Source organism: Athene noctua, chromosome 1 (genome assembly GCF_965140245.1).
Source record: "Athene noctua chromosome 1, bAthNoc1.hap1.1, whole genome shotgun sequence".
In the NCBI taxonomy this organism is placed as follows: Eukaryota; Metazoa; Chordata; class Aves; order Strigiformes; family Strigidae; genus Athene; species Athene noctua.
In genome coordinates, this window is record NC_134037.1 from 197,797,170 (window position 1) to 197,820,237 (window position 23,068).

Genomic DNA, 23,068 nt, shown 5'->3' on the forward strand with positions numbered 1-23,068 from the left:
TGGGTTAGTTATAATGGTCCTGTGAGGAGCAGGGAGCTGGACTCGATGATCCTTATGGGTCTCTTCCAACTGAAGATATTCTGTGATTCTGTGAGAAGTACAGTGGTATGTGACAAATACATCACAAGTCATACTGCCTTTCTGGCTGGCACATTACACACAAATCACCTCTTTTTCCAATCAGTAATCACTTGAGACATTTTTAAAACAGATGCAAAACATCTACAGTTTTCAGATTAATGTGAAATATTACTCCTTGGTTTTAGTTATGTGGGAGGGAGAGGAAGCAGAACAACCAAAACACTTAAGCAAAACCAATGTATTTTATTTCTATCAAGTTAGTGTTTCATTTTTAAAGAGCTGCAAAAAACAACTTCAGAGAACTGCACCTCTTATAGTTTCCCATTAGTTATCACAGGTACTGAAAATATAAAACACATTTTAAACTTCTATTAACTTGAAGCTCTTGTAGTTAGTAGTTTTTGTAAAGTTCAGCCTCTGCTGTAACTGAATACCACAGTCACAAGCATCAAAAGGTTATAGGTACTTTCCATACTAAGTTAGCAATGTCAGATAAACGATCATGTAACAGTACAGCACTGCAAAGTATCTCAATAAATTTTGATTAGGAAGATCATATCTGGAATTTAGGACAGTGCTTGTACATAAAAGCCTATAAACAAAATCTGTCAGCAAAAGCAGTAAGTGGTTGAATTATGTCAACAATTGTATTAAATAATATTTAGTAGACTAATATACCATACCATATGAAAGTAACTCTTTAGAAAGGTTATAGTGGATATATTCACCGAATACTTTTGTATTACATACAGCATTTATACTATGAATGGTACTGTTTATGGCAAGGACATTTTCTTTGGTATAATGTACTTAAAATGAAAACAAGTTAGCCACACGTATGTAAGGCAAGTGTGTATCAAGGCAGACTCACAACAGAAAGTCCATGATGGCAATGACAGTAGTCGCCGCACCGTACGTGTACAGATCATACTTCAAAATTCTTCTTTTACAGCATGCAGCTACAAGAGATATTTTCCAAATCTTTTAGTAAGAAACTGCAGCTCCTATACCTCCAAAAGCATGTTGTGAATCATTGCCTCCTCAAGAGAAATTATCAATGTTGTTTCTTCTAGCATCAGTATTATGTAAAGCTGGAACAGAAGAACAAAGCAAGCATATAAACTGTAACATACTCTGAAGAAATAAAGAAAACAGAAAGAACAAATATAAAAATTTTCTGAAGTTAAGAGTTACTCATAATAGTGCAGATAATGACTTCTGTTACCAAGAATGCCATTTTCGCATATAAATCCAGAAAAAGCAGTCTAGGAAAAGGAACTCAGTAACATTACTTGAAATTCAATGAATTTTGGCAAAAACATGAGCAGGCTGCTAGTATACACCCCAAAAATGTCAAAGCTGTCTTGAAGATATCTGCGGCAATATGTGCACCCATCTAGCTTCCAAAGTTTTTCATAATCTAGCAGTTATGAATAATTTCTGTACCAAAAAAAATCTGCTTTCGGTTGTAGTAAGATATTAATGTTATTTGCAGTAAAGTTGTAAGGAAAGGAAAGGAAATTAATCAGTTAACCAACTTCTGGTTTTGGAAGAGAAAAAATGTAATTCAATTTAATTTAATGTTTATATATGGACATTTAATTCAATGCTTATAAATGAAGAAGCTGTGCATGTTGTTCTGGAGATTACTTTTGAATACAGTTCTGAAATGTCACAATTTATTTGAGCTTTTCTTTTGGGAGTGGAGAAAGTGGGTGGGAGAGAAGAAAGTGGTATGTTCATCAGGTCATATTCTGCACTTGGTGCAATTTTACAGCCAATTTTACCTACCTTGCATCTCAAAAATCTGTTCTGGGAAGACATATCTAGTATTATGGGACAGCAGCAGTCAGACTGCTTCATAAAGCTAACATATCCTATATTCAAAACCTGACTGCTGCAATCAAATACTACTTCTGGAATTCCCTGGGTGAATTTCTCTCCCTCTCTAACTTCTCCCTCTCCCTCTTGCTCTGTTCATGAACATTCACAATTTCTTCGTCTCTGACATCAAAGCACAGGAGTTCAAGTCGAAAACTTTTGTTCTTTCATGGAAAAAGAAAAAAAAAAAAAGAATGCATGCTCACAGAACATACAGCAATTACTCTAAAAGTAAATCCAATCATGAGGGTATTTTACACACTTCTGTCTTCTCATCACATAACAGAATAGGAGCATGTTTGCATCTTTTCTAAAAGATTACTGAATTTTGCACTATAAAAGTGATATGCGAAGAATTTTTTTATTGCTGCCCCTAATGACTAGCATCAGCACTTACTTTTTGTGGTCCTTGTCTCTCTTCAGACTAACAGGGGTAGAGACAGATGCTTGTGATTGGAGTAAGTCAGCATTTGCTTTCTTCTCAATAAACATAGTTATTTCATCTTCTAGAACTTTTTTCATTTTCTCTAATTTCAGTTTCTCTCCTTGAAGCATTAGCATAAGATGTTCAAATTTAGTCTGTATCTGTTTAAAGAAAGCACAAAAACATTTCCAACTAGTAACACAAGGTGGTGATGTCACAATACAAAACCCTTCTGCACTCAAACAGTAAAACCTACCTCAACTTGGGTTACAATGCTAAGAAATTGCAGTCTTTTCCCAAAACTGGTAAGACTAAAAAACAACAATCCAGAAAAATAATAATTCCTATCAGATTGTTCTCATAGAAGCGAGGCTACTACACACAAAGTATGGGTGGAAACCGTAGAAGACACCAAGTGAATATTAGATTTCCTACTAGATTTAACTATATCTTTATTATATCAAAAATAAGGAGGCCTTTAGAGGGGAAACAATTACTAACAGAAAGGTTGAATCAGGATCTGTCAAGTAGAATCTACCTCCCTAAAACCAAGTGGACAAAGTATCATACACACTTTAGTTACAAAGGTATGGATTTTCATATATATTGATATGTATATTAATTACATTTACACATTAATATGTACACGCACAGTAAGTCTGGCTGGGGGAGTTACTTGTGGGCTCCAAGAAGTTAACTGCTTTTCTGCAGTAACTGTTATTGATTGTTCTTCTGACATATTAATGGATTTTACTCTCCAGCTGCATTTTGACCAGTTTAAATCTACTGTCAAGTTGTACATGATAACCAAAGGGTACTCCACCCCTCCTCACCTCCCACCTCCCCACACACAAACTGTCCTCGAATCCTGCTTCTGTATCCATGTGGATTGGTGTAAGTCAGTCTGAGTGCAGCTATACTGGTATAGAAATCAGAGAGAATTATTTCCATCTTTTTCAAAGAAGGAACTAAGAAATAACTAAGATTATAAACACAACAGTATGCCTGTTCTACACAGCAGAGCTGTCAGATTTAATAAATATGTGTGTGTGTGTATGTATGTATACTATTAATTTATCTATTTAATTGCAACAGTTAACCAGATGCATTGCAAAAACAGGCATACCAAAAAAAAACTATTCACGGTAGAAACAGTAAGGTCCTAAGCAATGTCTCAGGAGTAGTAATGCTGCACATTGAAGCTACAAGTTTCCTCTAAATGAAGGATGTGAAAGCAATCTTAAGTACAACAGAAATTCCTGGTTTTCCTTTGTTTCCAGATACACATACACACTTCTCAGAGAACAAGCAGCAAGAGTATACAACAAATGCTCTTTAGGAGTGACTGTATGATCACTCTCCCACATCAGGAACAGAGAAAACTAAATAGCCATAACTCAACTGTAATATGCAGAGCTCGCAAACTGCCTGGTATAAATCATAGACAGAAAACATCAAAAATCTTACACAGATACTGTGTAAGACCTAGCTGGACCTATTCTGAACATGGCCAAGTATTCTCCCAATTGGATAGCCTCAATTAAGAAAGACTGAACGTGATTTTTTTCCTCCACAAGTAGCATGAGGGATTCACAGATTTAGAAAAAAAAAAAAAGTATTAATCCTTCTTTTTATTTAAACCATGCATCTGAACACCCCACAAAAAACTGCTCTATCTCTGCTGGGAGACTGATATACAGAAAAGAAAGTTAAATACAGACAGGTTTCTAATTTCAATTAAGTCAGTGTTTGAATACAAATACACATGACCATAATAGAGTCTGGCAGAAAGTAGGTGAGAAGATCCTGTTTTGCCAGTTCAGCTTGACAAGACTAAATCTTCAACAACATATACAAGAAACATTCCACACCTCCAAATATTCTTAAGGCAGCTGGGAATATGTGAGATTTTAAAGCCAAAACAAAACCAAACCAACAAAAACAAACCCCTGCACTTTCAAACTTCTCAACATGAGGGTTGAGCTTATATTTCATAATTGGAGGTCACACAAACGTACATGCCCCACTCTCTAGGCCTGAAAAGCAACCCATGGGATTTTTTTCCCTGAAATCCTGTGTTTTACAAAACAATTTATGCATGAAAAGCACCTACTGTGCTGCTACGGCATACAGATATTTCTCAGCATACTGCTAGAGGAGATGAAGAAATAGGCATTCATTACAAACATCACTCTCTTACTTCATCATATCACCTCCTACTCTATTGACTTGTTCCAGCTACCCACCAAAGGACCATAAGCTCCCTCCTTTTAAAAAAAGACTGCCATTTATAGAATCATAGAATCATTCAGATTGGAAAAGACCCTTAAGATCATCAAGTCCCACCATTAACCTAACATTACCAAGTTCACCAGTACACCATCCCCCTAAGCACCATATCTACACGTCTTTTAAACACCTCCAGGGATGGTGACTCAACCACTTCCCTGGGCAGCCTGTTCCAATGTCTGACAACCCTCTCCATGAAGAAATTTTTCCTAATATCCAATCTAAAGCTCCTCTGGTGCAACTTGAGGACATTTCCTCTCACTCTATTACCTGCTACTTGGGAGAAGAGACTGCCATCCACCTTGTTACAACCTCCTTTCAGGTAGTTGTAGAAAGTAATAAGGTCTCCCATCAGCATCCTTTTCCCCAGGTTAATCCACCCCAGTTCCTTCAGCTGCTCCTCATAAGACTTCTTGTTTGCTTGTCTAATCAACCTGTTAATCCAATCAATCTGTAATCAATGTGCTTTTAAGCACTGCTGCCCTCAAAATATTAATAATTTATAAACATCAACTAGTTGTGATTTTGCTAAGAACTTAGCTGTTCCAAATCTCAGCAAACAAACTCAAGGCCAACAGACAAGCATGCTTACCTGTTGCTCTGCTTCTTTCAATATTGTTTCTTTCTCCTTCACTCTCTGCACAAACCGTTGTCTCATCTCCTCCTCTTTTCTTTGCATTTCAAGGTAGAACTCATGTCTCTTTGCCTCATACGCTTCCTGTAGACTGAAGTCCAAAAATGTAAGCAAGTCTCACTGCTTTGTTCAATGTGGAAAACCAACAATCTGGAATATTTTTGAACAATTAATATTCTTCTGAAATATTAATTTCTACAGTTCCCCCCATAAAAATTCATAAACAAACCTGAACAGAAGCAAGTATCTTATTTTTCTAAATTTTTATTAAACAACCCTGAGTAAAATTATTTATTCTAACAGCTCCTGGATAATTTACATTTCAAAGTAAATACAGCACTTTAGGAATCTCATGTTCTAGAAGACCTGAGTTGTAATTTTCTGCCTCCAACATGCATAACATTTTCTTTAAGTTAGTTATTAATGAGACCCCAAAATTGCCACAAAAGCCTCCCAAAATTTCCATATTGTGAAATCTCAGTCTTAAAATAGGACATTACAAAACTAATGCGTCTGGAGCATTAACACAACTAACAAAACAAATATATGAAAAGGAAAATAACAGGATGTTCAAAATATACAGCATTCTCTTTATGTAATGTCAAAATTTAAATACGGCAGATACACTAATACAGAATAAATACAACTTCCTACATATTTCAACATCCAAAAGATAGGGTTACTTTCTAACAAGCATCAGGCAAAATCTCAAGATTGCTTGTGTTTTCCTGAATCTCCTCTCACAGAAGCTAATATACTGCATACATACCACATGTATATTTTAAATTATATAGGAGGTGGAAACTAGTTCAGATGGTTGAGCAAATAACTTTTAAATCCATGCCTCCCTCCCCCCCCTTTTTTTTTTAAGAAAAGTTACCTACTAGACATTTCAGTACACAAGACAATTTTTTTCCTGCAAACAACAGATACTTGAAATTGAGAAACTTCTTTCATATCAAAGCATATCACAGCAAATTAAAAGATGCTGGTAAATTACTCATATACTAGTAGAGGTTTGACATTTTCAGGGTCTATACTACCACTGTGATCACCCCAGTGCTGGCAGGGAGTTCTTACACCATTTATCTCTTCTAATACTTCCTGACTGCTGACTAGTCAGTTGTTCTCAGCTATCCTGAGTTACTGTCCTTTGCCAGGTATCTCCTGCCTTCCACTGATTTAAAATAAATATATACCAAATATTTAAATTTGCTTTATATTTTTAATACATATACACACTTTTGTACCAGTTTAAGTCTCATCTTTCACTATTTCTGTTAGATCAGCTTATAAATGGAAAGACTTACAAAAAAGGGCATCTAAAAATTTAATTATTTAGACCGACAGGAAGCTTAAACAGCTCTCTTCTGTACTTAAATTTATGATGACTGGGTAGTTTCCAAATCCTAAAGTTTCTTATCTGTATTCAAAATATAATCTAAAGAGAGAGAAGAATGGTCTTGACGTTACACATGCAGACAATGTTTGCAAGATCTCAGGGTCAGGTCACTTTTCCTATTCTGTCTTATTTGAGCAATATATTGCAACAAAATAAATTCAGAACAACCCCTTTTTGGGGTTTGGTGGGATTTTTTTTAATCAGCTGTGAAGTAACTTAGGTTATCCTCAAATTGGATCTAATACGTGAAACAAGGGCATAGTTTTCACACAGGTATATTCATTCATACTATCATTATGTTTAGACAGCATATGTAATAACAATAAAGCTATTGCACAGGTTTTTCAAGTGCTAGCAATCTCAGTGTACACACTTTCAGGCCCTGTGTCAGTTCTGCTAGCTGACATGCTGCCTTTGGTTGCGATAAAGCTGCTAGAGCAAGTGCTAGACTAAGCTAACATGCTGCAATCCCACCTTCATTTCACTGTGTGGACAACTTTAGACTCAGCCTAAGATAGTTCAATCAGGTAAAAGTAATTTTGTCTTCAAATTAGTAAAAGATTAACTTTGAAGACACTGGACTTACTAAGTAATCAAATTACATGTATAAGGAAGGGGAGAAATAAAAGTGTATTTTTAAAACCCCCCTCCCCCTGGACTGAATTGTTCTGTAAATCACAAAGACAAAATTAAAACAAACTTTCCTCTCCTGTGTTTGTCATATCAGCAACAAAATGATCCAAACAGCCTTTGGTTTTAAGAGGTTTGGGGAGGAGTGGAAGATAGTTCACCTGAAGGGATTCCAACAGTACTGCATCCACTGCTCACAGTAAAACACTTTTCAGTTTACCTGAAGTCCAGTTTCATGGCTGCTCATATAGCACATTATGAAAATCAAAGTCACAGGTTCTCTCATTCTTCTGAGCTGAACCTCTAGAATTTTATACCCTGTGCAAAACCACTTGCAAAATTAAGACACTAAAGATAATTATTTAAATCAAGTACACTTATTGAGCTTTTGGAGGAAAGGAAGGGATTGTGAAGAAAATCTACACCTTACTAATCCATTACGTAACTCTTAACAGCAGTATCACCTACCTTTCTGCAGATGCATACTTGTGACATAACAGGTTTTCTATCTGCCCAAGATTTAGAACATGGAAGCCTAAATATAAAGATGCAAATCAAACGTGTTCTGTTCATAAGTAAAGACTGATTGAAGTTAATTCAACCCTCAGTGAAACACAATGTTTGTGCCTCTGAACAACACAGGTATTGACACAGTATTTTACAGTTTGTTCATTTAAATTTAAAAAAGCTTTCAAATTTGAAAACTACACATAACTTTTCGCATAATTTTCGACTATCGATTAAGATACATCAGAAAAACTAAAAAATTTAAAAGTTAACTAGTGGCAGCTATTTTTAGCATGGTCCCTTGACTTAGTGAGCTACCCAAGTTGCTATTAAGCAATACTAAGGATGTGGTAGATCGAAATAATTACCATTTTCCCATTGGAGGCATGAAAAACAGATATTTTGGATGCAGTTCAGTCTTACCATAAGGAGGATAAAATATTTAGCTCAAATGCAAAGGTCTGCAGTTGGTCAGATTAACTCTACTCAGCACTTGTCAGGCCACACCTGGAACACTGTGTTCAGTTTTGGTCCCCACTATACAAAAAAGATATGGACAGGCTGGAGAGGGTCCAGAGAAGGGCCACAAAGATGATCAAGGCACTGGGAAGCCTGCCATGTGAGGAAAGGCTGGGAGAATCAGGGGTTTTCAGGCTTGAGAAGAGAAGGTTTAGGGAAGATCAAATCGCCATGGTCCAGTATTTAAAGGGTGGCTACAAAGAAGATAGAGTCTCCCTTTTTACAAGGAGTCACATGGAAAGACAAGGAGTAATGGGTACAAGTTACTCCCGGGGAGATTTCAATTGGATATAAAAGGAATATTTTTCACAATGAGAACAATCAGCCATTGGAATAATCTCCCCAGGGAAGTGGTGGATTACTCAACATTAGACACTTTTAAGAAAGGTTGAACCAGATGATCCTTGAGGTCCCTTCCAACCTGATATTCTGTCATTATATTGAACTCCATTCTCAAATGGCTTCTTAAGGAAGAGGTCTAATAGCCTTTCAGATATTAGGTTTCCTTTCTTAGAAAAGATAATGAGAGTCATAGCAACGTTCCTTTACATGTAAACTTATGCACATCACTGAATCCTTCCTGGTTTTCTGTCATCATCCTCAAAATAGACTGAAAAATAAACATGTTTTTGTTCAAGAACTGCAAGGTCTGAATGTCCTAGTTTCAGGGAGGAATAAAGCATGGAATATTTGATTGCTCCCATATTGAGAAACTGAGATGTTTATGTTACAATTATGTTTAACTGCAATTATGATGAAGAACAAATTGTAATTTTGAGCACAGAAAAACAACTAAACAAGAGAATGATTAACATCAGAAAATCAAAATATGCAAGCATACAGCCTGAGTATCAATCTTTGGCTTTTTTCAACAAATCCTGAAGTACCATATGGTGGATTCTTCATTTTTAAAGTGGTTTACCACATTTTATATTTTATTCTGATATGGTACATACATATACCGTAACTCTCATGACCTTCTGGAATGATACCCCACTATAAGATTGAATTCTTCATAAAAAACTTTGTATATTGTATTTGTGAGGTAAATTAATGAGATTAAGTAAATTCCCAATTACCCGTTAATTTATGTTATGCTAATTATTGTTATCCAGTTTAAATAAATAATGGTTTGATAAAATGCTAGTAATAAACCAGGTGTCCTGAAAGCAGAAGAATTAATAGCCCAAATTCTTATGGATTACTTTATGTTCTGTTCTCTCAATGATCATAATACTCAAAGTCCTGCCTACATCCTTAGACCTTTTTAACTATGCAATTAGTGCCCCTCCATACTTCCTAAATATTCTTTACTTATTGTGAGTACTTGTGTGGACCTTTCATGTGCAGTAGCCATAACTACTTCCAAACCACCCGTGACCTTCTCATCCTACTGCAGTACTGCCAAGCTTCCAAGAGTTTCAAAAAACAGTACTTCATTCAGAGGTAATGATTTACTGACAATAAATGCACATTGGCTGGCCAACAACTGGTAGGAGCAGAGGTCTTCTGCTCTTCCTGCAGTGAGAACACTAACCATGTAATCCCCTGGAAGCATCCAACCCTTTACTGAAGTCTGAAAATAAGAGTTGGCTCATAAATTATTAGGGAGAGATTAACAGACTAATCATGTAAATTTCATTTACCATGGAAATCTGGTTAATGAAAAAGTTAATTCTTAGAATGCAATTGCAAATAAACAAATTAAAAAGTTACTATGACACAAATTCAAAAGAAGCATAGGATTAGGGAATAGGTATGTTTAAAAGTGTAAACAAGACAGTCACTTCAGACTACTACTACTTGTTTTCCCTCCTCACACCTAGTAATAAAGATGCAAATATATTCTTCCGTTGTATGCTGAAATCATCTCTTTCAATGTCTCCCATTAAAAAAATAAAGCTTGCCAACATGTTTTTTCACATGTAAGAGTGAAAGACTTTACAGATGTCTGCCCACAAGCTATCTCACAAAGTAGCTGAAAATCCAGTAATTTGGTTTTGCTTTGCAGTGGCGTACAGTTTTGTATGAATAAACTACTGTTGTACTTTTAAATGCAAAAAAGTGGTACAGGAACTTCATAGGCAGCTTTTTCACAACATGCCAAAAGGCACAGCATGTTAGCTACTCAAGTGTCCTGAAAGCAGAAGAATTAATAGCCCACAACGTGTGTTGGGTTTGTGTGTGTGTGCCAGGGTTTCCGTAACGGTGGGAGAGGACTATAGTGGTGGCTCCTGTGAGAAGTTTCTTGAAGCTCCCCTGGCTCCAAGTTGGACACGCCTCTGGCCAAGGCTGAGCCAATTAGTGACAGTGGCTGTGCCTCTGTAATAACATATTTAAGAAGGGAAACCTGAGAGGAAGAGTTGGAGTTGTGAGGAGGAGCTGCGAGGAGGACACCTCTGCAAACACCAAGGTCAGTGGAAGAAAGGAGGAAGAGGAAAGTGGGGAGGAAGTGCGCTGGAGCAGATCCCCCTGCAGCCCATGGTGAGAGGCAGGGCCGCCCCCTTGTCACCCATGGAGGTCCACAGTGCAGCAGATGCCATGGGAAGGAGTAAGTGAGCAGCTGCATGGTGCTCAGTTGCCCTCCAGGCTCAAACCACAACACAATGTTCATATGCTACAAACCCCAGTGCAGTAAAATCAGCCAATTATTCAAGTCTAGCAGAAATTTTCTAAATTTACGTAAAATAACCCAATTCATATTGCCAAATTAAGTATTTGGACAGCTACATCACAGGTACAAAACACAACTTTTCAACATGCATTTTGATCGTTATTTATGCAAGTAGCATGAAATTTTAATCATTAGTCATATACTGCTGTGCAACATTAACTATACTTTAGAACTACAGCTCGTAGAAGCCATGTGTATATATCGTAAAAATCTTCAAGGACAAAGAGGATGATAATTCAGTAACACATTTTTGCCTGGAAGAATGGGATAGTCCCTATTCTGAAAGACACTTTAATTCACAAGTCAGCAAAACAGGAAGCACTGAACTTCCCTCCATGGAAAGAGATGTTTTCTATCACACTGCTGAGGATGACACTTTTTATCATTTCCTGAGTAGCTTCATAAAACACCTTAGAGGTAAGGCTACAGTAGTCTGCTAATTACACTACATACAGATCCTCTAAATACTCTTCCCTTTTTACAGTATCATAAAATGTGTCTCCCAAAAGACCAAATGCCTTCTCTTTCAGACTTCAGTGTCATTCACTATGTCACATAACTGAGGGACAACCACACATCCTAGATCCAGTCCCACTTTTCTCTTCCTGACAAAGTAAATCTGGGAAAATGTTAATTTTTCTAGATTCTTATGGAATACCTATTCTCATCCTTCCAAAACAATGACATACCAAAAGTAATTAAGTGTATTGTCTCACCACAAAGCTCTCAATAAACTGATATTTAGTGGGCCATACATAAAAACTATACACCAAAGGGAATTTAGCTTTTCTGTATCTCCATGAAGGAACACATTTCTAAACCAACTTCTGAAGCATAAAATACTATGACATTCTGATACAAACCTGCCACTTTATACCATCAGTAAAATGCAAACTGTTTAGGGGTTTTGCAAAGACAATTTTTATGTTTGTGAGGAAAAGCTCTGGTTTAAGTTGGTATTCCCCACCATGACTATGCAGTAATAGCATTCTGCTAAACTGTGAAGGCTTCAACAACTCCTGAAGCATCAGTTCTTCCCCGTCAGGATACTAACCACTTACAAAAACAGTCCCATGCATAAAATGACTAAAGGAAGTTGGAATAGGGGGACGGAGATAACAGAATTAGAAATAAAATACTAAACAAACTATATATAGAAATTGTAAATACCTCCTGCAGGAAACAGCTTTACTACATTAAACAACCAAGCGTAACCCTCTGCTTAACTTTCCTTTGGAATCCTCTATTAACTTTCTCCAATCTAGCAAGAGATTTCTTGATCTGAAAAGGCTAGACATTTGTTATTGTGGCAGATAATGTGGGAAGCCAACAGTGTAACCAATGATGTTGGAAATGTTTTTACTTCAGTTCCTTCTGAACTTTGAGTCCAACCAAACCACTGTTCAGAATCAGACATTATTAAGAGAGAAAGTAAAACAGCATGCTAATATATAATGAAAATAATTTAAAAGGCATAAAAGTGCATGCACCTGAAGAAAACTGACATTCTCCATGACAAAAATAAAAATCTCCAGATTTATTCTAAAATAGAAAGATTTCAGAAATACGGCTAGCTTGTATGCCTTTAAAAGCAATGGTCATATAATCCCATATACTTCTCCATGAAGATAACTGAATGAACAGCTACATAATTACTCTGATTAAAAAAAAATAATTCTTTTCCTCGTAGAAAATCTATTCTGTGTATGAACCCTGCTCTGTATTGGGTTGATACGGTCAAATGCGAAGTGAACAGATGCTGAAAGCAAGTGCTGCACATGAAGTCCTTTACCTGACTAGTTTGTTCTCAGGACCAATGTCTCTGAAGCCCATCTTTTCCAGTCTGCAGCGTCTGTACAACTCATAATGTCGTGCATGAGTCTGCTCTCTTAAGTCTTCCATATTTGTGCAAATGAGCATCTGGCGAAGCTTTACAAAGTCACAGTGGTTCTCATTTTCCACTGAACAGTTAAAAGAGAAAGATTATTATGTGCAAATAGCAAAATTGTCAAAATATATTTTAAACAGCACTGAGATTAATTTATTTTGGTTACTAATTATACTACCAGGAAAAGGTATCTTGTTATTATACCTCTTATACTTTCTTATAATTTCTAATATACACATTGAAGCACTAACTGTAAGTACTGGTGAACATGCTCCAACACATCCTGATTTCCTGTTCAAGTTGAACACTGATAAATTTCTTTCTTTTTTCACTCTTCTTTACTGACAATAAAATCAGTAATCATAAAACTTTGAAACCTGGTAGTGCTAGAGGCACTGCCACCATACTAACCTACCCAAATATTACATACACCATCTCATAGCTTGATTCCAGGGATGCATCAGTGCTGATAAAACTACCAGTTAGTGCACACCTCAACTACTAATTGCTCAACTCCTTAAACTGTTGATCCAAAATAGAATTAATATGGCATCATTGGACAATACCTGCCCATTTTAGTATTGGTGAATTTTATACTTCAACAAAAAATCTCACAAAAATACCTTTGAAAATTCATTTACCTTCTACAATGCCCCAAGGGTACTGACGAGCTCTCACCATTTTGTTTCCAACTTTCACTTTTTCCGTACTACCTACTACAGCAAACGGCAAATGCCCCTGTAAGAGTCACACAAATACAGTCTTATCTCTCAGCATTCTTACGTCAGAACTAAAAAGGAAACACTTCAGAAATATGTTAGGGGAAAAAACCCACCATTTCAGGAAAAGCCAACAAGCAGTTTCAAACCAGAAACCACTGGTTTCTGTAGCTAGTCAAACTAACAATACAAAAGTCAAGTTACAGCAACAGAACAAGGAGGAGCAGTTGATAGACCAGGTGGGTGTGCTGCCAACTCAGAGGAACCTTGACAGGCCGGAGAGATGAGCCAACAGGAATTTCATGAAGTTCAAACGGGAACAATGGCAAGTCCTGCACATCAGGAGGAATAACCCCGTGCTCCAGCACACGATGGGGCCTGACTGTCTGGAAAAGCACTTTGCAGAAAAATACATGGGATTCCTGGTGAACAACAGGTTGGACATGATTCAGCAAGTTTGCCCCAGTGGTAAAGGTGGCCAGCTACATCCTGAGCAGCCTTAGGAAGAGTATCAGCAGTAAGTAGAAAACCACTCCAGAATACATCCCTCTGATTCACATTTAGCCAGAGTTCATATCCCCCGTAACAGCCATGAGACGATCACAGGCTCCAACCCGAGGGATGGTTGCTGCTGTGGGCTCAGCCAAATGGCCAGAAATACAGGCTGAATACTGATTGCCTGTGTGTTGACTCACAAAAACTGACCAAATAAAAAAAAGGTATCATTGACTGGAAAATAAATCCTTAGCAGAGCATGGAAGGGGTAAGTTACAGACCACCACCTTTCCCCAGAGCAGAAGGGCCTATTACTGAACAACAACCTGCACATCCCGAGTGCCTGGCACAACTGACAGAGGTTAGGTCTGCAGAGCCATACACAGTGGCATACTGGCTCCTCCTCCCTACTTCCAAACCCCAGTACGTGCAAACACATGTTTGTGTGCATCTACAGACATATGCAATTCCCAGAGAAATTTTGTCCTAATTACAAATGAAAGTACTAAATAAACAGAAAAAGCAGAAGGAAGGCTTGCTATCATAAAGACCAGAGAAAACTGGAGAAACAAGGCACTTGAGTATCTTCCCTAACAGATGCAAGTAGTATTTGCTGAGGAAAAGAGCGAAGCCAATCTGTCCATCTATGTTAGTAATTATCCAGAAATTAGAAAGAGTATCTATGAGTGAGAATCTCTCTTCTGTTGCTGAGACAGAAAAGAAAAAGCCTCCTAAGAGAAGAGGTATCAACAGCAGAGGGACAGGGATACTGATGAGTAGGGAAAAACAAACAAACAAACATAAGAGCTTTCTAAGCAGAGAGAAAAATAAACAAATGAACTTATTACATACAAACCTGTAAGCCTCAAAATAATGATGAAAGAACAGGCATGAACCGGCATTAGAGACTAATGCTTTAGTACTGAAATATCAATGTTTTTGTCGTATACTTACATTCATGATGGTATTAATTGGAGAAACGGTTTCATCATCAGTTGGAAACTGGTATATCTGGACACCATTACTAACTAATTCACTCATTATTTTCTTCTTGAACTTCTGTAGTTCGGTTCTAGAAATGCTGTCTGCTTTGCCTATGATTGGTATAATGTTCACCTATTAATGATACAAATTATATGAAATGTGTAAGGCTTCAATCTTGAGATGACATCTTTTATAAATTAAATTGTTTGGTGATAAACCCTTTAAAACTTCCCCTGCAGTCCAAAGTTTTCCATCAATTGATATCAAAGCTTCACAAACCACGAAAAATACATTCAGTGGCATAAATTAACAAAATAACAATAGATTATTTAATATACTCCCTTAAAATTTATTGATTCTAAGAAAAGAACAAGGAAGAGGGTCTCACACAGTGAAGTGCTCAAAAGAACACCCCCATTTCCTAAAATAGTTATGACAGTACCTTAGGAAGGTAGTAGATGCTGAATTTTTCTCAAAAATACTGTCACCACTTCCAAAACATGCACTTTCAGAACCAGAATTAATGCCAATGTCCAAATATTTTGGAAGAACAATACAAATAATTCTTCCAGATTTCAGAAGACAAGAGTTTTATAGAGGTCCTTGATCACAGATGCAAAAGGGAAGGAGGAAAGAAACAAAAAACACACCAAAAAAAACCCCTTATGCATTCTTTTTATTCTTCAGAATACTATGTCTGAATGGAAGTGTCCAGCATGGAATCTCAAGAACGGATGGATGTTTTTGAAATAAGTCTTCTGTACTAACCAAAAAAGAAAACATGCCAACTCCAAAGTATGACCTCTCAGATTATTCCATGATAGTCCTTAATTACCTAGCATACAAAACCTAAGTACGCATGGGGTAAAATATCTAAAAATCAAATAAAATGCTAGAACATTTTTTTTTAATAACTGAGTAAATTTAGAATTGTATAAACAATCTATTACAGCTAGGAGTAATTCACAGCTTCAACCAAATTAGCTGAGGGACATCAATTTAGGTTTCCTATCATACAGCTTTAAAAATGGATGGAATTCAGAGTCCTCAGAATTAAATTAACTTTTACCCTGTCTTTTCAACATTAAAGTTTTTCAAGCACTCATTAATTAGGAGAGACTATCTTAGATAATAAATAGCAGAGAAAAACTACTGAGGAGACCAGTAACAAAAGAAAAGCAAAATCGCCAGAAAATGTGATTACAGCTATCAACACTGATGTTAAATCACAAGCACTGTATTAAAATTCAAAAGCAATACTACTCTGGCTTTAGATAATTAACAAAATTTAGATTCACTTAATCTGTTAAACAAAATTAATTTCTGCTTGCAGCATCTATGGTTTACTTGAAAACTAGTATCTCAGTACTTTCATCCAAGAATAACATTAATTGAAAGCACACATTTGTACTAACAAGAGACTTAAAACTATATTGATTTGGACCGCATATGTGTGCCCCAAGTCCCAGTGCTTCCTCCTGTGCCTACTACTCACTTGGAAACCAAATGACTCCCGTCCAGCCTCTTCCCCAGCTACAATGCTCAACAACTACAAAACTGAATTTTCCTACAGCTATAGGCCATTAAATACAGAATCGCTTTAACTCCATAATAAAATAAAAACAACAGTCCTGCCCTTCCTCTTTCCCTTGCCCGCAGCTGCTTTTGCCAGGTCAAACTAAAATCTGTGCAGACATCCAAGGAGACAGATTACTTTTCAGCTTGATCAGTTCCCTAACCAAGCAAAAATCTTTAGCTTTCAATTTAAATCAGTGCCCTCATCCAGGGAACTGGTTGCCCAAAACACTTAAGCATGCACAATGGCAAGAAGTAGCCAAGATTGCCTCATTCAGTAACAGAGCAAAATGACCATACAAAGTCACCAGGATACACTTTATCCATGGACGTTACTTCTCTGTTTGCTAGCACCAAATTCAGCCCTCTGATCCTACTTCTGCCTGAACTGCAAAGAATTGCTTTGCCCCGCAATTAGAAAACATGCTGTTACTCTAAATTAAAATTTTCATGTAACACCTTACATTGAGGTCAAACATCTGCTGCCCCTTTATGCCATAGAGAAGGAAAAAAAAATACATATACTTGAAATTATTATTGGTTGATATCTTGCAGGCTGATTTAAGTGTATCTCTATGTATCAATGCAAAAATTTCCAAAGATTATTTTGAAGAAAAAAAAAACCTCAAACCCCACGAGGTACATTCATGTAATTTCCTGATTTACCAGTAATCTGTAATTCTGCAAGAATGACTTAAAAACACAGATCTACTAGTTGAATAATCATTAGTTCCCAGCAAGAAAGCATACAGAAGATTCCCTTAATCTGTGAATGAAACCTGGCTGCTCTGTAGTGATCAATCTTAAACAAAACTACAGGACTTTCCAATGTCTAAAAGCTAGAGGCCAAATTCTTAGCTAGTCATCTAATTTATAAGTAATAGAGAAAAAATTAATTGCCCACAGACACATCTGGTTTTTTCTCCCAGGGAGTATAGGATGACCATATCCTACTCCAAGAATCCTCTTTATGGCTGAGCTGTATAATCTAGTCTTGTTTTGTACCAAGCAGACCATAACAAATGTAACAGTGTACACTGTGGGGGATTTTGGAAAAAACTGAAAACAACTTTTGACACAGATTTGTACACTTGGTGTATGCATGTTGCTGTGCCACCTTCTCTTTATGGAACCCTGTACTCAGCACCCAGGGACTTCTACATCCTGGGAAATCCCGAGTTCTGAATTGCCACTAGGAGAATGCAGTACTAAAAGCATCACAAACACGGTTCACAATGACGGAAAACAAACTACAGTTAAAGTATTTTTGTGTGTGTGTGTGTGTATACATATATATATATATCTCTATATATCTCTGTACTAAGATCAGAATGTAGAATCCATTGCAAAGGGTTAAAACAACAAAGTTACATGCCCTTCATGTTCTGTCTGAGCCAAAGCAGAATCAAAAATATTTAGAGTAGGTGACTAGAAGCTAAAATCCCCTAAAGCAGAATTATTTTTGGTTTATCCTGATGGAAAAATATTTTCTCATGATGCTGGGAGTCATGGATCTATTTCATTTTATTTTGGAAGAAACACTTGTTTTACAGCGAGTTCAGTCAAGAGGGGGCGCAACCTAGAAACCAAGTACTTTTGTGGTTTAACACAGCCTCCAACTTCAAAACTCAGAGAACAAAATGCTCCATGAAACTGTCCCATTTCCTAGTATCAAGGCTCTTTAGTTATCACTGCATATTAGAGAGTGGTTTCACAAACACTTTAATCTGACATAAACCAACATCATAGCAGAAAGAAGGGATCCTGCTCTCCCTTACCACTGTCCCACCATACCTGCCCTCCACTTGCTCTGTGCTACTGAGAAAGTTCAAAATGCAAAATACATCCACAAACAAAATCACAAAAACACCAAATGTGCTCATCAAACTCGAATGTGGAACAAACAGCTGATTTGATCCTCTTGAAGAAACATCTCGTGAACAGGTGAATGCAGAAAGAAAATTTAGCAAGAGAGGTTCTAGTGAAGCACAAAGGAAAGGACAAGAGGAAGAGCAAATGCATTTAAGTTTCTAAGTTTCTCAAAATTTCAACAAATTAATCCCAAATGATGTAAGGTTTCTTAAAATGGGTTAAACATTTAGCTTCATCCAGTTCACAAAGCTCCATTAGAGGAAGAAAGTTAAAAATTTAGAAAGTGCAAGTAGTCACACTAGAAACTGCTATTTTAAAGCTTTCCAAACAAATCAAGATGTAAAGTTTAAAACACTAATGCAGCCTATCTCAGAAAAAGCCATGCTGGCAGGGTGTTCTGTTCATGGCACTTCCCTCTTCAGTAATCTATAACAAAGACCTTCACAGTGATGTGAAACTTTTTATGTCAATTTTCCAGCAGTCCCAAAACTCGGTAGTGAACTAGAAACAAGCTTAATTAAAAATGTTACAGCACTCATGGAGGGCACCCTATCTAATCACAGTAAAATGTTAACGGTTTGTTAAAAGTAAAGTTGATGTGGTTCTAATTTTTTTTTTAAACCTTCTTGTGCTTCTTTTTTCAAAGTTCTTGCCAGATGCCTCTCTCCTTTTGATTTGGAAAAAAAAAAAAAACAGGTGAACTGCAAGCTACCTGAGGAACCAAATTATTCTGAAAACATCTCAAAATCAAAAAACATACCAAAACCAAACACACAGATACAGAACTGAAATGTGGTAGAGAATTTAAAAGCAGCAAGATGCTTCACAAAATGACAAATTCTCGGAACTCTGTTTCAAAGTCTTACCTTGCTGTCCAGGTTTTTCATGGTTAACAAATCTAGGGATTTTAGGGAATGGCCTGTAGGTGAAATGAAATAGAGGCAGACATGGATGCGAGTATCGTGGTAGCTAGATAAAGAACACTTGATTTTCAGTTCTTCCTGAAGATAGGCTTCAAATTGTGCACCTATATAATCCACTATTGGCTGATAACTGTAAGAAACAAAATTTAACAACCAGAGATTAGCTACTCCTAAACAGAGCCAGATTAAGAAAGGAATTCCTCTTGTATTGTTTTGAAGATTTTTTTTCTTTACATGTCAAAAGGCTGCTAAAGTACCTACCCAGTACAGCAGAAGATTAAATCTACAGAGTGTTCTTAATTTCTGAAAGGCTACTCAAAAAAGAATTGTGTACCTAATACAGATAAAACATTTCCTAGCTATTAGTGAAAAAAAGCTACGTAAAGTTAGTTACAATTATAACTGATCTTCCCAAGCAATGTTTTATAAATTTTTGCAATCAAGCTGTGCAACTGCAGAACACTTAGATACAAGGAAGAAACAAGAAACTCTCAGATATAATACAAGAAAAGGAAGAACATGCAATTACCAGTACAAGAAATAGGACCTCCTTTATCTTCTGAAGATGAAGTACTGTACGTGAGAGAGCTCTTAAACAGTAGACAAAAATTGAAAAGGAGGAACGTAAGAGAAGAATGTAAATCTGATTTGCAGTAAGTACAGTTTAAGTATTCTTTATCCTACTTAAAACCAGATTATAATCTGCTTTCTAAAAGAAAGTGTTGCTAAATGTACAAGCAGAAAGCCCTTATGTTTCTGCTGCTACACAAAGTTTATAAACCAGATCAAATGCTAATCAAAATTCAGAAGTAGTTGTTACACACAAAATTAAAAGAACTAAAAGGCAGCTCCTACACAACACATCAAAACCTCTCATATCTATACCAATATCTACTTGCATCTCATTCATCCAAGTCATTTGCAATAGCTATTCTCGAGTCATATCATAAGCCATAGCTCTCAACATAATGTGACTCTCTAACCTTCATTTATAATCGCTGCTATTTAGGCACTCATATACCACAAAGGATTACTAAAATTCTTTACAATTAAGGTGAAAGAAACAAAATCTGCTGAGAGACAGTTCAGTATTTTAAAATCTTCAATTCATAAATGCAGAGAATCAAAAAAAAGCTCTGAAAGGCACTAGCATGGTACCTCTACATCTTCTGATTAAGCTGCCCAACATAAAGAACAAAGGCCTTCAGTAAACCACTTGATATTCCTTCCAGGTTAAGCTCTTCAATATTGTTTACAACCGTATTAGATCTAATCTATATAATCTACAGTACCTTATAACCTGTTTGGTTGTTTAAAAGGTCTCCCATTGACCTCCTCCGTGCTTTCCTCCACCCCAAAAGAAACTCTAGTCACTACTGCACATTTATTTACATACATTTATAAAAGATTTTATCATAAAGGAATGGACAGAGTTCATCTGATTTCTCAAATAACTTCCTAGACTAGAAGATGAGAAGAAAAACATGTTTACTTTGCTACACAAAGTTAACCAAATATTCGGACCGTCTGTAAAACGAATAGTTACTATAAAGCCCAAATAAAAATCAACTTGCAATTTAAGACCAAAACTTCTGCATACCATAGCAACAAGAGGACACTTACCTATCTTCTTTGTTTATCTGGTCACCAAATCCCACTGTATTTACAATGGTCAGCTTCAAAAGAACATTACTTTCCTGGAGTTCATAAGTCTGGGCTCTAAGTTGTACAATTGGCAGAAAATGTGTTGACACAGGGTCATCAAAATTGGTGTTAAACAAGCTGTTTATCAAGGTTGATTTCCCAATTCCAGTTTCCCCTAAAGTTAAACAGAAGGGTTGGGGAAGACATTTTGCACATCAAATAAACACCTACTAAGCATACAAAGTGTTACCACAGCAACTCAACAAATTTACACAAAAACTCATCAACTGACCTCTCCAAGCAAAAAGGTTGCCTGCATTTTTTCATAATGAGCACTAAATATCTTTTAGTTGATTTCTTCATCCTACAGATAAGAGAGTTACCTGCTAATGAGTAATAAACAGAACAGTCACTTGACACTTCGGTTTCCTTGAAAGTGTGAAGTAATTTCCTATAGATTTTTTTAAAAAGTAACTAGCTGTGAAGCCACAGGGTTCAATAGAGGGTTTTTATGAATAAGGGTAAAATACTAGAGCAAACATTTGATAAGTATAGAAATACTTCAGTAACACCACCATGGAATTTTAGGAGTTTTTGGTATGAAGCTCTTTGTTACAGTAAAGCTAGAGTGTAGCCCAGTTTACTCAAAAGAATCCAAGAAGCTTCCCATAAATCAATAAATGCATGGCATCCATTTTTGGTCTTCATATTGTTTATGAAAATACAAAAACAAAGGATGGATATAAACAAGAAAAGCTGGGGGAAGAGGTGGAATTATAGTTCATGTTTAACATTAAAGAAGGAATTTAACATTGCAACTGGATTTAAATTTCAGTCACTTCCTAAGAACAGGTACACTACTAAAGCCTTAAAGCACCCAGATGCTACTTACCAATGCAAAGAATGTTGAAGCAGAAGCCCTGCTTGATGGATTTTTTAACCAGTTGATCAGGTAAACTATCAAAACCAACATGCCCAGACAAGGATAAAGTTCGATAGCCATCATTCTGCTACAGAAAAATAATTTTGAAATATGTTAGTGAAGTGCTAAGGCTTGGACAACAAGCCCAAGCCAGAGTTGACCTACAGATGAATTTTGTATATTTTATAAATGATAACCATTGTGCTAGTAGGTATTGTACTAAGTTATTACAACCCACCTATGCTGATGTAAAAAGTGCTAAAGCATTGAAATACTGCAGCCTGAACAACAGGGCCCAAGTTGAAGCTGTTAACTTAGCATGTAGTCATTAATAAAGTATGTAAACTCGCTAGTGAGAGACGCAGCTTAGACAAAATATAATCAGTAGCGAGGAGAGAATGTATCCAACTTCCCTTGTTTAGCCTTCTTCAAGGCTGAGAACCCACGTATTTGGCCTTGTTAGAAACTCCCTCCGTTTCCCACCCTGAGCCCTGGTCAGGCTTTGGGTGGAATCCAGCAGGAGAATGAAACCAGAAATTTTCCGCTCAAAACAAAGGTGCCAGCTACTCTGGCTTGTCGATCTCGGGTATATAAGGCTGGGCCTGTTTGCAGTGACTTTGGCAGCCTCACCTACGGATGGACACCCCGCGTAGGATTTCCCCCTTGCCGGGACAGGCTCTCCAAACCCTCGCTGTGACCGGGGCTGCCCAGCCACTGCGGGTCTGGGTGATGGTAATATATGCAAGTGGTGACGTATCTTTCTTAATCTCTATTCTCTCTCTCTTGTAGTAATGATTTGATGCATTACCCTGTATTCTCCTGTCTGTTGCTTTGGGTGCAATATTCTGCTTTTTCTTACTGCATGCTTTCTGTACTACACTGTTACATTGATTATCACTAGTAAAATACTCCTACTCTTTTCACCACTCTGGTTTCCGAGTTTAATTGGTATCCTTGATCAGCAGAAGAGTTAGTAAAGTGAGTTGCAAAGCAGTTAGCAATGGC

The 23,068-nt window shown here is 36.8% G+C and overlaps 1 protein-coding gene across 3 annotated transcripts in view; it reads right to left on the bottom strand.

The window, feature by feature from the left end:
• Window positions 1-354: 354 nt before the first annotated feature.
• SEPTIN10 (septin 10) overlaps window positions 355-23,068 on the bottom strand; it is a 31,247-nt gene continuing 8,533 nt past the window's right edge. The window contains exons 2-10 of one of the 3 annotated variants that reach the window (XM_074909683.1): window positions 22,034-22,151; window positions 21,121-21,316; window positions 19,441-19,627; window positions 15,098-15,259; window positions 13,571-13,667; window positions 12,834-13,002; window positions 5,268-5,400; window positions 2,360-2,547; window positions 355-1,172 (exon numbers count right to left, since the gene is read on the bottom strand). In XM_074909683.1, the coding sequence (XP_074765784.1) occupies window positions 1,163-1,172; window positions 2,360-2,547; window positions 5,268-5,400; window positions 12,834-13,002; window positions 13,571-13,667; window positions 15,098-15,259; window positions 19,441-19,627; window positions 21,121-21,316; window positions 22,034-22,151 (1,260 nt within the window). In that variant the 3' untranslated portion in view covers window positions 355-1,162. Of the gene's footprint in view, window positions 1,173-2,359; window positions 2,548-5,267; window positions 5,401-12,833; window positions 13,003-13,570; window positions 13,668-15,097; window positions 15,260-19,440; window positions 19,628-20,026; window positions 20,088-21,120; window positions 21,317-22,033; window positions 22,152-23,068 lie in introns of those variants that run through there. The other 2 variants (XM_074909692.1, XM_074909700.1) reach the window with 2 other exon arrangements.